General features: G+C 46.7%; 1 protein-coding gene across 1 annotated transcript in view; it reads left to right on the top strand.

Annotated features, from left to right (window-relative positions):
• The window catches only part of HDAC2 (histone deacetylase 2), a 60,877-nt gene that overhangs the window by 32,485 nt on the left and 14,300 nt on the right, over nucleotides 1–14,092 (top strand). The window contains exons 6-8 of the mRNA XM_088460495.1: nucleotides 4,446–4,587; nucleotides 12,521–12,613; nucleotides 12,731–12,839. Of these exons, the coding sequence (XP_088316621.1) occupies nucleotides 4,446–4,587; nucleotides 12,521–12,613; nucleotides 12,731–12,839 (344 nt within the window). The remainder of the gene's footprint in view (nucleotides 1–4,445; nucleotides 4,588–12,520; nucleotides 12,614–12,730; nucleotides 12,840–14,092) is intronic.

Genomic DNA, 14,092 nt, shown 5'->3' with positions numbered 1-14,092 from the left:
TAAAAGGTCAGATTTGTAGAAGGAAGTCCTTGATATAGAAATCCAGCTGATCTAATGATTATAACCGGTCAGGATATCCGGATCTCCTTTTGTAATTTTGTAAGGGACTTTAATAGTCTAATGGGGATAATACTTTACCAAATTGCTTATGTAAACAAAACTCCTTCTTGTAATTCTAAGTGGTTCAGTAACACAATAAGTGGAAAGTCACGTATATGTAGGATAGAGTAGGAAAGTGGTGATACGCTTGTCGAGCATTTAGTGTGAGCGCTGGTCTTTTCTTTCTTTTTTCCACATGCCGAGCACTCTTCTAAGAACCCCGGGAAAGCTGCAGTAAGATGAGAGAGTGAGTGAAATGCTAATAATGCACAATGTTTAATGTCAAAGTTTATCATGCAAATACAGAAGGCTGACTAACTCCGTATTTCATGTATGTGGCTGTGTGACAGTGTGTGTATGAATCCAGCCCCAGAACCTGTGTAATTTAAGAGTATTCTAGTTTTATGGGATTGTGTGACAGTGAGTGGCCCTGATGAAGTACAAATCTAGGCAAAATCCTCGTCAAACTACACCACCATGCTAAATTTGATGGAGCTAGGTACAAAAATCTGGCCATGCATAAAGGACAAACAGACACAGATGTACACACTTTCTTGCTTATTGTATAGATACATTTGAATTTAAAACAAGGTTGAAAAAAAAACAAAAAAAAAATGATACAACCAAGCATACAGAACAAATGAAGGAATATTTTTTAAAGTAAATACAATGTTTTAGGTCAGTGGTTCGCAACCCTTAAGTTTTTCCTAAAGGTCATATTTTGAGGATATCTGACTCCGCAAAATAGATTAACTCACCTGTGCTTGATTAAAGAAATCCAGAAAACATAACCTGTTAGAGCTACTTGGGACTGGAGTTGAGAACCCCTGCTTTAGGTGGCTATATATTTTAGGGTAGCCCTGTTGCTGCATTTCACCTCCAAAGTAGGAGTGCCTAGAGTTGAGTAGTGTATCATTTCTAACTGTATTGAATAAGCAATTTACTTTGACACTTTGTGACTCATTCTGAGTTAGGAGTTTGTCCATTTGCTTAGCGTAAAACTTATATTGCACATTCTCACAAAACAAAAATTGTAACCCGACGTCCATGTGCAGATTTTTTACTTGCGCCTACTTATAGCGGAAGCAAAAATACACATGGGGTACAGTAAATGTGAGGGCACATAATTGCGAATGGAAGCAGTCTCCTATCAGTTTTGGATACCTGAGGGCTGGTGCAAAGACACGCTGATTATAACGATGCTCACCAGTACTAGCTAGTGAGCTTCGTTATTTGCTGAGTGCAAATTCACAGCTGAAACTGATAGGTGCTTCTTCATTGGTCGTGTATATAGTATACTAGTTTTTTTACTCTTCATTCGCCACGTCGCTAGCTAATGTGATCGCCATATATCCACATCCCCGTTATCTTTCTCCAGTCTCATGCAACCATGGTTTCTCTCCAGCCTCATGCCATCCCCTTCCCCCACTGTCTCTCCAGCCTCATACCATTCCCTTCCTCCACTGTCTCTCCTACCTCATGCTCACCCCCTCACCAAAATCCTTTTCAAACTACACCACCATGCCAAATTTGATGGTGCTCATGCTCACCCCCCTCCCCATTGTGTCCAGTCTCATGCTCCCCCCTCTCACTGTGTTTCTTAAACCTCATGCCCCTCCTCCTCACGATCTTTCTCCAGCTGCATATTTCCCACACTTTCTCTCCAGCCTCACATACACCCCACTGTCTCTCCAACCTTATGCCCTCCACTGTCTCTCCAGCCTTATGCTCCCTCCCACCATTGTCTCTCTCCAGTCTACTGCTCTCTCCCACCACTGCCTCTCTAGCTTCATGCTCCACCTTCCTTCCACTGTCTGTCGAGCCTCTCGCTCCACCCCCCCCCCCCCCCAAAAAAAAAAAAAATAATTCACTGCTTCTCTCCAGTCTCATGCTTACCCTGCGTCTCTTGAGGGGGCACCAGCTCCATGCGATCACAGGTGTCATCCCCATCTTTCCATCTCTACCCCCAACAATCCACCACCCATGTCTGTCTCATTTCTGTCCCTCTATCCTCCTCTTCTCCCTCTCTCTCTCTCTCTCAGCTTGGTCACCCTCCTCGTCCCCTCTCTCATCTCATTCCCCCCATCTCTCTCAACTAACACCAGTCTGCCAGCTGCAGGCACGGACACTGATGCCATAGCTCTATATGGGAGACAGCCAGTGAAAGCTGTGAGGGGAGAAGAGAGGGGGCTGTGTTTGTGTTCAGCTTTTTAGATTCTGTTTAATGCATGTGTCTCCAGCTCAGCATCAGGAACATAGTTGAACGCAAGTCCATTTCTCTGGAAGGATCATGCGTTATTTTAGCTTTGTGCATTCTCCATAGCAGAGTGTACATGTCTACGGGTGATTCTGAATCCTTTGCATTTCAGTTGTATCTCCACTTGCAACTGAGCTGGCGTGACTGGGCGGCAACAAGGCATTCACATGTAAGCCAAGTTTAGTGAGAGAGTATAGAAGGAACTGCAGGCTATGCAGAGTTGTGTGTACGCAGAGATCCTCCGGTTTTCAGGCACATCTATTGCACCAAGTATAGGGCTTATGTAAGTATGCACTGATAATGATGGTGGCTGTTATTAGTCCTTTCCCTTACACCCTGATGTCTGGATCATCAGGAGAGCGAGAGATTGTTGAATACCTACTCCCGATCCTCATTTGCTATTATTTTATTCAGGGCCGGCCTCAGGTATACTAGCACCCTGTGCAAGAACTGATGGAGCGCAATCCAACCGCCCCCGTCTCCCAATCAGACTATATAAATAATCAATTTTATTACTTTTATTATGCAAAAAACACACACCTTTTTGTGTCTTTTTCACCCGGAAACGCATCTGAGTCTGAATATGATGCAACTAATGTTGGGTACAAACTGGCCGATATATTGGTCGATCAATTGATCAGCCAATATATTTGCTGGCCGTCGGCCAGTGTGTACAGGTGATATGTCTGTGAACGACGTCGTTCTCGGACATATCGCATTGGCTGTGCTGCACAGCCGATGGACATATCTGTCCATCGACAAGTGTGTGTACGGGCGGTCTGCTTACCAGCCGTTTGCATACAGCGGCAGCCGCAGGGAGGCGGAAGGGACACGCCCCCCGGCCACTGGGCCCAGCGGGCAGAAGCAGATGATGGCCGTTCAGTGTGTATGAACGACCATCTGCAGATCACTTGATCTGCATATATATTGCTATAGTGTGTACCCAACATAAGACACAGAAGACTGTGCTTATTAATTAGATATGAGACACATATATCTGTATGCTACTGAGTATGAATCTGTATAAGAGGTAGGGATGTGCAGGCTCGCATTAGTTCGTTTTTTCCCGCCAAATTCAGATTTTTCCTGGCAAAAATCGGGTCTCAGAAAAAGGTAAAACGTCATCTTTCATGGACTATTGTCAAGGAATGATGATGTTTGTCCATGAAAGATGACGTTTTGCCTCTCTCTGAGATCTGATTTTTGGCGGGAAAATCCGAGCTAATCCGAGCCTGCACATCCCTAATAAGAAGTGCTACTCTGCAGCGGCCGCAGTTTTTTTCCACAACAATTTCAATTGTGCTTTATGTACAGTCTAAAGGCCCCCATACATCAGCAATCGTGCAATTTGCAATCGATTGTGTATAAAAATCTTTCCATTTTTCAATCGATTGTGGCAGTACTACAATCTGCAATCGATTGAAAAAGGGAAAGATTTTTATTCACAATCGATTGCAAATTGCACGATTGCTGCAATCAATCTCTGATGTATGGGGGGGGCCTTAGTCACAGATATACAAGTGCTGCATATCACACTAATTAGTGCAGTCTCCTGGTGCATCTTAGCCACATCGCATTGCAATTAAGATGCATTTTCGGGCAAAAAAGATGCCTGGCGCTAGCAGAGTTGCACAGGGCCTGGGGGCTCACTCACACCAGGCGTCTCGTGCTGCATGGCGTATTGAGGCTAGATGTGTGAGGACACGTCTGTATAATGGCTTTAAAAGCTGAATGTAGTTGTTATGCCCACATATATTTATACAGCTGATGCTAATATGATGAAGGCAGAGTGTAGAATCAAAATATTTAGAGAATGTATTTGAAGATATAAAAATAAACAATAGAGGAAAAAAAGGAAAGAAAAATAAAATACTAAAAGAAACAGAAATAAAAATAGTTTAAATAAAATTAATGCAAAAATGAAAATAGTATATTAATATAAGAAAAAAAAACTATTTAGATTTATTTTAATTATTATTCTACTATGTTAGATACCACCTGAATAAATGTCTATGTTTATGCTGAATGTTAGTGCCAATAATTGCTAATTATGAATATGATGAACAACTGTTTAATATATTTTCTTCAGGTATCACCAAAGAGTGTTGTACATTGACATTGATATCCATCATGGTGATGGGGTTGAAGAGGCTTTTTATACCACTGACCGTGTCATGACTGTTTCATTCCACAAATATGGGGAATACTTCCCAGGCACTGGAGATCTCCGGGTACGTATTGAGTTACAATACTTATTGTAAGGTGCAATGACACAGCCCATTATCTGGTCCTTTGCACACAGTGGGGTAAATGTAATAACCTTTGAGTTGCAGGCAGCTGTAAGGTTTTGGATATTTTGCGATTTTGAGGCTGGGACCGATACACCAATTGCCCTTTACAGACCGGGTGCTAGGGTGTATTTTTTTAGTTGCCATGGTGACCTGTCTCCCGGATTTTGCAGAGTCCTGTGTAATCATTTACACTATTACTAAGATATTGCTGTTCTGCCATATCAGTACTTAGTAATTTAATTAGAATATTATACAGTTGGATAGATTATTTTTTTGCGATCTGTATATATTCCTTTTATACTTTCTGTATGACATTTCTTATTATGGATTTAGTTATTACATTCTTAAATTAGGGATGTGCAGGCTCGGATAGGTTCGAGTTTGCACGTTGAGTTCGGATTTTTCCCTCCAAAAAAACGGAACTCAGAAAGAGGCAAAACGTCATCTTGCATGGACGAACATCATCATTCCTGGACAAAAGTCCAGGAATGATGATGTTCGTCCATGCAAGATGACGTTTTGCCTCTTTCTGAGTTCTGTTTTTTTGGAGGGAAAAATCCGAACTCAACGTGCAAACTCAAACCTATCCGAGCCTGCACATCCCTATCTTAAATCATAGAATATTAGAACATTATTGGTGATTTAATTCTTATAGCTGCTAATTTAAATATAATGAAAATACAGTATTAACATTTCTATAGTGTTTTTTTAGAGGAGTATACAGTAGGGTTATCCATGTACTTAATACAGTTGGAAATACCATGACAAATTGCACCAGCCTTCCATAATAGATGCTCACTCGCACATACCAACTATACATGTTGTAAATTGCCAATGATTCTATCATTTAAATCATTCTAAAAGGGTATTGGGACAATATTCATTGTGCAGTAAGGTAAAATTAATTATCCTATAGCTTAAAGATCTGCAATCACCAGGTTCTCTAATATTTTTTGTTATAATGGATTGTGCAATCTGAAATTGGAATAAAAATGGGGTGTTTCCTGCAACCCTGCTTGTATTAGAAGGGATCATTTTGTTCAAAGCGCCGTTTCAGTGATCTTGCCCAGGCAGGCCTCCATAAGTCTGCACAGCATTAGGCTGATGAAGTATAGAGGAGTGCAGCCCAGGACCGAGCCGTTATGGTCCGACCTAACTTCCGAGTTACAATTCAGACTGCATTTTGCTTGCTCTCGAGCCAGTTCACTGTAACTGCACAGATCTCTTGTGTATGCTTGAAGAAGCATACCTGGGAGAGGGCACTGATCCCGAGGAAGAGAGTGCGCGGTTGCTAATGCACACTGATGCATTAATATGGATAGAATTGTGTCTGTTTAAGCTATTTTACGGATTTCATATATTGTATGCATGCATGTATGTATGTACATACGTAAGAGTGTGTGAATGTATATTTCTTCTTCAGGGTCCATAGGGGGTCCACAGGGTTGACCTTGGGGTATAGGTTGGGAACCAAATCTGGGCACCACGCAGTTAAAGCTTTCAGCTCCCAGGATGCACTGGGTCCAATCTGGGGACAGACTGGAGGTGCTGGCAGTGGCGGCAGGCTCCCCCTTTCATGAGGTATACCCTGCGCATCCACTAGACCCCCAGGGATTAAGCGGCAAGCGGGAGCCGGCATCCCGGGGGTTAATAGCCGGCCAGGGGAGGCAGCCTTCCTCTGGTGCAGCAGATCTCCTAGGATGGCAGTTGGGCCAGTCCCCTTACGTACCTCGCCATTTACTTCAGTGTACACAGCGCTATAGCCTTCACAGATACTGAATCTGGGCATTTGAATGTAGTGCCATTTGCAGTATATTATATGTAATGTTTATGTATATATATTTCTGCATTGTATGTGACTTATGCTAGCGCTTACTGACTGTGCTTTTCTTTCACCTGTCAGTGTATATCTATCCCATTTCTTTACAATCTGCCCTAATACAGGTGTGCCTAGGGTAGTTCTGAGACCTCACATATATATTCTTGTCAATATTTGTGAGGTTTGTCACATACTGTTGCCTGCTGCCATATTTTAGATGGAACTGTGTGTTGCATACGCTGATAGTGGGTTCCAGTATAGCGCTGCAGGATATTTCCATGATGTTTGTTAGTCAGATATGTCTGACCAGGAAATAGAGCACGATACTGCACCCATTTTTGCTATCCTGCAAGTCATGTACTGCAGGTATGAGTACGGAGGATTTGACTCATAAAGGGTTATGTATACGGTGCCATCAGGTGCTGGGCCCCTTACAGGACTTGGGCGGTTTGTTTCTCAAGTTCCTGGCCTCCATTGTGGATCGCCTGGCGGCCTCCATTGTTGTAACTCACGTGGGGTTACTTCAACATGCTACCCTTTCATCTCAGGGTATTTCGCAGTTTCTTGCGGTTTACCCCTGCGACACAGACTATCGTTCCCTACCGGGGCTTTTCATAGTAAATGCAATTCCCTCAGGTACCCAAACAGTCTGTCATTTTCCTTGCAGGGATTACCACAACAACCACCCTGGGTGGATGTCGTTTCTACGAAACACAAGATGGCGTAATAAACGCCCTGTGGTTACTTCCCAGTCTGCACTGCTGTCTCACATAGATCGTCAGCCAAGGGTGAACTGGATGATGTATCGGACTCCTATCCCTCTCACACGAGGGGGAGCCTAAATCAAGAAGTATTATCCCTGCTTTGGTGCTGGCGGTCAGGTCCATTCTAGTTCTAGAGGATGTCGAACCTGCACCTAAATCAAATCACCCTCCGTTTAAGCATTAAGGTGTCTTCGGCTATTTTCCCCTTCTCTGACCAGCGAGTGGATCACATGGCAGGGGTCTGGCTATCGCCAGATGAGAGGTATCACAAAAGCGTTTGGCCTCATGTTTCCCATTCCCTGAGGGTCATTGCAAGTAATAGGAATCGCCTCCTTGGGTGCATTTTCATGTTACTCGACTCATTAAGAGCGCTACTACGCCTCCCATCCCTGCCCGGATGGATTCTATGGATCCGTGGGTGGTAACTTTGCCTGAAATCAATATACTCGCTTTCAGGGGCTGTTGCCCGTTCAACCATGGCTATCGCATGGGTGGCTAATGCTATTGAGTGCTGGGCTGATGCATTTGTAGAGCTTTTTCCCTCAAAAACTTCTGGGGATCAGATGCCTTTTGTTGCACACATTCAAAATGCAGTTTCGGCTGCGACTGTATCCACCGCCATACCCTATGGCTGCACTCATGGAATGCAGTGGTGGACTCCAAGATAGGCCTTAAAATGGATACCCATAAATTGGGGAGATCTTGTTTGGTCCTGACCTTGACAAGATAGTAGCAACGTTGGCAGTATCACTTACGGCAAATTTCCGCTTTTCAGCTACTCCCACTACAAGGTCTCGGACTAAATCTGTTAAGTCTTTTTGTCCTCAGGGACCGCCTAAAGGCCAGTCTTTTCCTAGGCTGTCGGCCTCCACGAGGGCTGTCATACCCGGTACTGAGCAGACCTGGACATCCAGACCCCCTGCTTCTAAACCTAAGGATAAACCTTCAGCCTGACTAGACAGATCTTCATCTGGGGAATCCCAGAGTGAGATACCGACTTTTTCAGTTCGCCCAGTGCTGGTGTCAAGTCACCATGGATGCTTGGGTAAGAGTTGAAGTCTCTCGCGGGTACGCCCTCTCATTGCTCAGACGGCCTCACTACATGTTTTGCTACACAGGCCCTTCTTCAGACCCAAACAAGGCCTTACAAATCCAGAAGGCTATACAGTCCTTGCGGTAAGCAGGCGTAATTATGCCAGCCCCACTATCTCAGCGAGGGACTGGTTATTCTACTTTATTTCTGGTACAGAGGCCGAATGGTCCTCATTGGCCTATCCACTGTCTCAAATCCTTGAACCAATTCCTAAAGGTTCCTAGGTTCAGGAGGGAACCCCTACGCTCCATCATCCGAGCTATGGAACCTGGGGACTTTATGGTATCGCTGGATATTCAGGACGCATACCTATAGCACTCTCTCATCAGCATTAGCTCAGGTTTGCTGTGCCACAGCAACACTTCCAATTTTCAGGCTCTGCCCTTTGGACTGTCCACAGCCCCACCGGGGTTTACCAGATTTATGGCCCACCTGTTCAGGGTATCCGACTGCTCCTGTATCTGGACGGCCTCCTGCTCTTAGCAGGATCCCCAAGGTACTTTAAAGCCATTTCCAGTTAACCATTGCTTTCCTTCACAAGCACGAATGGTTAATCAACTGGAAAAAAGCCCTCCCTGAATCCCTCACAGGGTATGATTCATCTGGGAGCCCTGCTGGATTCTCAGAAATGGAGAATCCTTCTGGCGTCAGACAAGATCTCCACTCTTCAGTTACGAGTGCGCGGATGTTTCCACAGTCGACAAGTGTCATTACACTCTCTAATGCGGGTTCTGGAATCCAGGATGTCTACTTTCGAAAGGGTGGAATATGCTCAGTTCCATTCCAGGCCTTTGCGAACACTGATCCTCTTCAGAGGGAACGGGTTTCTCCATCAGATCAATGTTCAGACGACTATACTCTCTCCGGAGGTGCGTCTGTCTCTATCTGGATGGCTATGGCCATCTCATCTAGGATAATCCTTACAACGGACGCCAGTCTCTGGGACGCAGTGATCGGTCCGCACTCCTTTCGGGGCAGTTAGACGTCTGTCAATTCCGCCCTGCCAATCAACTTATTGGAACTTCAAGCTGTCTTGGGCCCTCGCTCTGGCCTAACACATACTTCACTAGTGTTCACTCTAGCTCCGGCGGCAGGCAGGGTGCCGGAGCTAGAGAGGGCAACTTTGCTCGCCCGAAAAGGGGGCGTGGCCATGAAAAGGGGCGTGTCTATAAGAGGCGTCCCCTTTTTCGTCATACTTGGGGGCGTGCCCGGCACTTACGGACACGCCGGGCAGCCCCAAGCGATGCAGTCAGGGAGAATAGATGCCGGGCACGTGAGCCCGCCGTCAATTCGGCGGTGACCGGGTCACCGCACATTTCTCCACCCGCGGGTGAAGACTGCACCCGCAGGCTGTGAGGGCAGGGCGCTTTTTGCCCTCCAGAAGGAGGGCAGGGCGCCGCGCCCCGCTAAAACAGCTTAGCGGGAACGCTACTTCACGGTAAACCTGTAAAGGGGCCTATCCATTAGCAGATAAATTGAACGACTGAACGATATGTCATTCAGTCGTTCAATTTATCTGCTATGGATAGGCCCTGAACGATGACAGATGCGCACTCCCGCGGCCATGTACATGACAGATATCTTTCAGCACAGCCACCGGAATTTTCAATTAGATATCTTTTGTCTTTCATCTTTTAGAAAAACTTCTGCTAATGTATAGGCCCCTTAAAGGTTCGATCCGACAATGTCACAATAATGGCTTACATCTAGGAGACCCTCGTAGTTGGGCAGCAATGACAGGAATGTCACACATTCTGACATAGACCAAGGGTCTCCTCCCAGCCATCTCTGCAGTGTTCATTCCGGGAGTTCTCTATTGGGAAGCGGACTTCCTCAGCCGTCACGATGTGCATCCCGGGGACTGGTCTCTTCTCCAAGAGAGGTTTCAACTCCTAGTGAGCAGAGGGGGCCTCCCAGAGGTGCTCCTGACTCTCACACTGCCGTGTTAGGGTCCAGTACTAGAGGTACTGAAGCAATAGTTGGTGACGCGTTGTCAGTGAAGTGGACCTTCCAATTTGTGTACCGGTTTCCTCCGGTCTCCCTTCTTCCTTGAGTTCTTCGGAAGTTCAATCGAGACGAATGTACTGTCCTGCTGGTGGCTCCAGATTGACCCAGACGTCACTGGTACTTTGATTTTCGGAGTCTCTCCATCGTCAACTCCGTTCCTGCTGCCTCAATATCCGGACCTGTTGTCTCGGGGTCCTTGCCTTTCCCTGGACCTGGATCGTTTGACTTTGACTGCGTCCCTACTGTGGTCCTAAGGCTTCTCTGGCTCTGTCATTATCGGAATGTTTAGAGCGCGTAGGCCAGCTTTTGCTGGGATTTACCACAGACTGTGGCATACATAATTCTTATGGTATCGTACCTGTAGCTACGATCATCAGGTGTTCAGGATTTCCAGAAGTTCTGGCATTCCTTCCAGCTGGCTTGGGTCTAGACCCGCCCTGAAGGGCGGGTCTCTGCACTGTCAGTATGGTTCGGATGTAGAATTGCTCCACTCTCGGGTATCCAGACCCTCTTTCAGGGTGTTTTCTGGATTCTACCTCCCTTTATCCCCCCTAGGGGCTCCTTGGGATTTGGCAGTGGTGGTTCGTGCCTTTCTGGGGCCTCCATTTGAACCACTAATTTTGATAGCCCTTACGTGGTTTATGGCTTAGACTCTTTCTTATGGCATTTGCATCTGCCAGGAGAGTGTCTGAATGCGGAGCATTCTCATGTGGCTCCCTCTTCTGGATATTTCAGCAAGATAGGGTTGTGAGTCGCACTTGCCCTGTGTTTCTTCCTAAAGTGGTATTCAGGAACTTATTGTACCAACATTTCAGTCTCCAGTCCTCTCGGCTGGGGTGGCCTCATTGACTGTGGTTCGGCCTCTCAAGATTTACGTGGTCCGTTCAAGTTCCTCAGACCCCTTATTTGTTGTCTATGGATTTCACAGGAAAGGATGGCCGGCCAATAAACAGATATTGGCGAGATGGCTTCCTATGACTATCTCAGGGGCCTACAAATAGGAAGGCCTTTCTGTTTCTGTTGATGCTTATTTTACTCAGGCTGTGGGCGGCTTGCTGTGGCGCCTCGGCTGCTCTGCTTTGCAAGGTGGCCATGTGGTGTTCTGTCCAAACCTTTCTGAAGGTTCTATGCATTGGATTCCTTTGCCTCTCAGGATACTTTCTTTGGTCAACGGATTCTCCTCTCTTCACAGGAGCGTCCCCACCCTTATAAGGACTGCTTTGGGACATCCCCAAGTTCAAACCTATGGACCCTGAAGTAGAAATTGAGATATGGTAAGAACTTGCCCTTGTTATCTCTTTTTTTTCAAAGTCCATAGGGTCCACAGGGCACTCGCTCTGACGCACCTGGCTTCATATGGGCTGTGTTACTGGTTACCGGTTTCCCGTCTCCTTCTCTGTGAGTATGGTTCTTGAGTGTTCCAGTCTTCTCTCTTTCTTTCCTCCTCCGTTCTTTGGCTACTTACAAACTGAGGTGCATCCTGGGAGCTGAAAGCTTTAACTGCGTGATGCCCGGATTTGGTTCCCAACCTATACCCCAAGGTCAACCCTATGGACTTCGAAGAAAGAGAGATAACAAGGGTAAGTTCTTACCATATCTCTCATTATGTACAGTATGTATGTATGTGTGGGGTTGGGTATGATATCCATGCAGTCTGGATGCCTGCTGTCAAAATGCCAACAGCGGCATCCTGATGCTCTGAATCTCTAAGTATACTAACCCTCCCCCCTTCTCTTCCTAACCCTCCCTTCTTGCACTCTAACCCTCCCTACCCCGCACCCTAAGCCTAAGCCTAACCCTCCCCCCTTGGTGCCTAAACCTAACAGTCCCCCTTAGTGCCTAACCCCCCTCAAAGCCTAACCCCCATGGTTAACCGCTAAGGGCACCCCGCTTACCTTTGAACAGGATGCCGTCTGTCGGGATTCCGGCGTCAGTGTGTAGGCTGGCTTCAGGATTTAGCCGCCTATCTTTAGTCCTGGGCCAGGATTCTGATGCCGGAATTTCAACAGACTGCATCCCGGCCTTCAGTATTTTGACGTGTGGGTGTGGGTGTGGGTGGGTGTGTGTGGGGCGAGCTCACTGAGGGAACAAAAACCTCCTGTGGAGTAGAAGGGCATATATTTGTCTGTGTGTGTATATATAAATAAATTATTGGTCATAATATCAGTATGTTCCCTTTATATTTTCAAGGATATTGGTGCAGGAAAAGGCAAGTACTATGCTGTCAATTTTCCAATGAGGGATGGTATTGATGACGAATCGTATGGACAAATATTTAAACCAGTGAGTAGAATGTGCTCCTTGGTTTCTTGGTATTTATTCCGGAGCCCTGACAGGTCCTATTAATTATCTGTTTGGTATATTGACCAGGCCAATATTGTTACACATTTCTTTCAACAGATAATTTCAAAAGTGATGGAAATGTACCAGCCCAGCGCTGTGGTCTTACAGTGTGGCGCTGATTCATTGTCTGGAGACCGTCTTGGCTGTTTCAATTTGACAGTGAAAGGTAAATGAGACTTGCACTCTTAGTTAATGTCTGTACATTTGAGATGCAGTCAGGAAGCCGACTGTCGAAATGCCGACCGACGGCTTCCCCACTGTCTAATCCCGGCAGGAGTCTAATGATAGGCGGCGAAATCCCGACGCCTGTCATTATCCCTACGCCGGGAGCCCGACGCCCGGCATACCGAACGAAGGTAAACCGGGTGGTGGACGCGGCCAGCCGCGGGGTTGGAGGGTTAGGTTAGGGGCTCCCGGGGGGGACTTAGGGTTAGTCATCCCTCTGGGAGTGTTAGGATTAGGCGGGAGACTTAAGTTTAGGCTGCGGGGACGGGAAGGGGGTTAGGTTTAGGCACTTAGGGGGGAATAAGGGTTAGGCAATAGGGGGGAGGTTAGGGTTAGGCACCCCTAAGGGAGGGTTGGGGGCAGGGTTAGTTCTACTTAAAGAGGGTCTCATTAAGACCCGCTCGCGAGCGCTGTATGCTCGCAAGCGGGTCGATGGTGCCCAAGTGCGCGTGCGCACGACGGAGGGAGCTCCGTCATGCGCGAGCGACGGGTAAGCCGTCGCTACAGGTCTTGCACCAAAGGGGGCGTGCTGTCGATGGTGAGTGACAGCAAGCCCCCTTTGGTGGGCGTGCCAGGGGCGTTGCTGCCCAGACGGAGGCGTTCCCATGGGAACGCCTACCGTCTGGGTCCGGCCCCACTGACATCACTAGTGATGTCAGTAGGAGTGATTTTGGCTCTGATAGAGCCAAAATCACTCCAGGGCTTGCGGAAACGAGACCCTACCGCAAGGGTCTCGTCACAAGCCCGATGGTCGCGATGGTCTTGACCTTCGCGACCATCATCATGGACGCTCGCATAAGCTGTGGGTGGTAACCCACAGCTATGCGAGCGTCCAAAAGGCCAATTCGCAATTTAAAAAAACACGCCCTGATTCAGAGCGGGCGCTCGTTCAGAGCGTCCGGCTCTGAATCAGGCCCAGAAATCCCTTGTTGGGATCCTCACTGCTGCCTGTCTTCCGGCGTCCGTACATTTGGCTGGTCCTTTTGAAAGAGCACTCTAAAAAGAACAGACCAACATCACAGTGCTGGACACATAAATGGCCTGAATAGGAAGAAATGCCTCTGATCCCCAAAACCACTGTCTGTACCTTCTTGTTTACATAGGGTGCAGTATGCAGTGAATGTACGTAAAATAAAGGTTTTCAATTGTTTCATCAAAAACAAATAAAACATCTTCCACCATATTTATATTTTT

Source organism: Taudactylus pleione, unplaced genomic scaffold (genome assembly GCF_031769625.1).
Source record: "Taudactylus pleione unplaced genomic scaffold, aTauple2 ptg000046l, whole genome shotgun sequence".
Classification (NCBI taxonomy): domain Eukaryota; kingdom Metazoa; phylum Chordata; class Amphibia; order Anura; family Myobatrachidae; genus Taudactylus; species Taudactylus pleione.
Note: the sequence above shows the minus strand (reverse complement) of the source record. Positions and strands in the feature narration are given on the sequence as shown.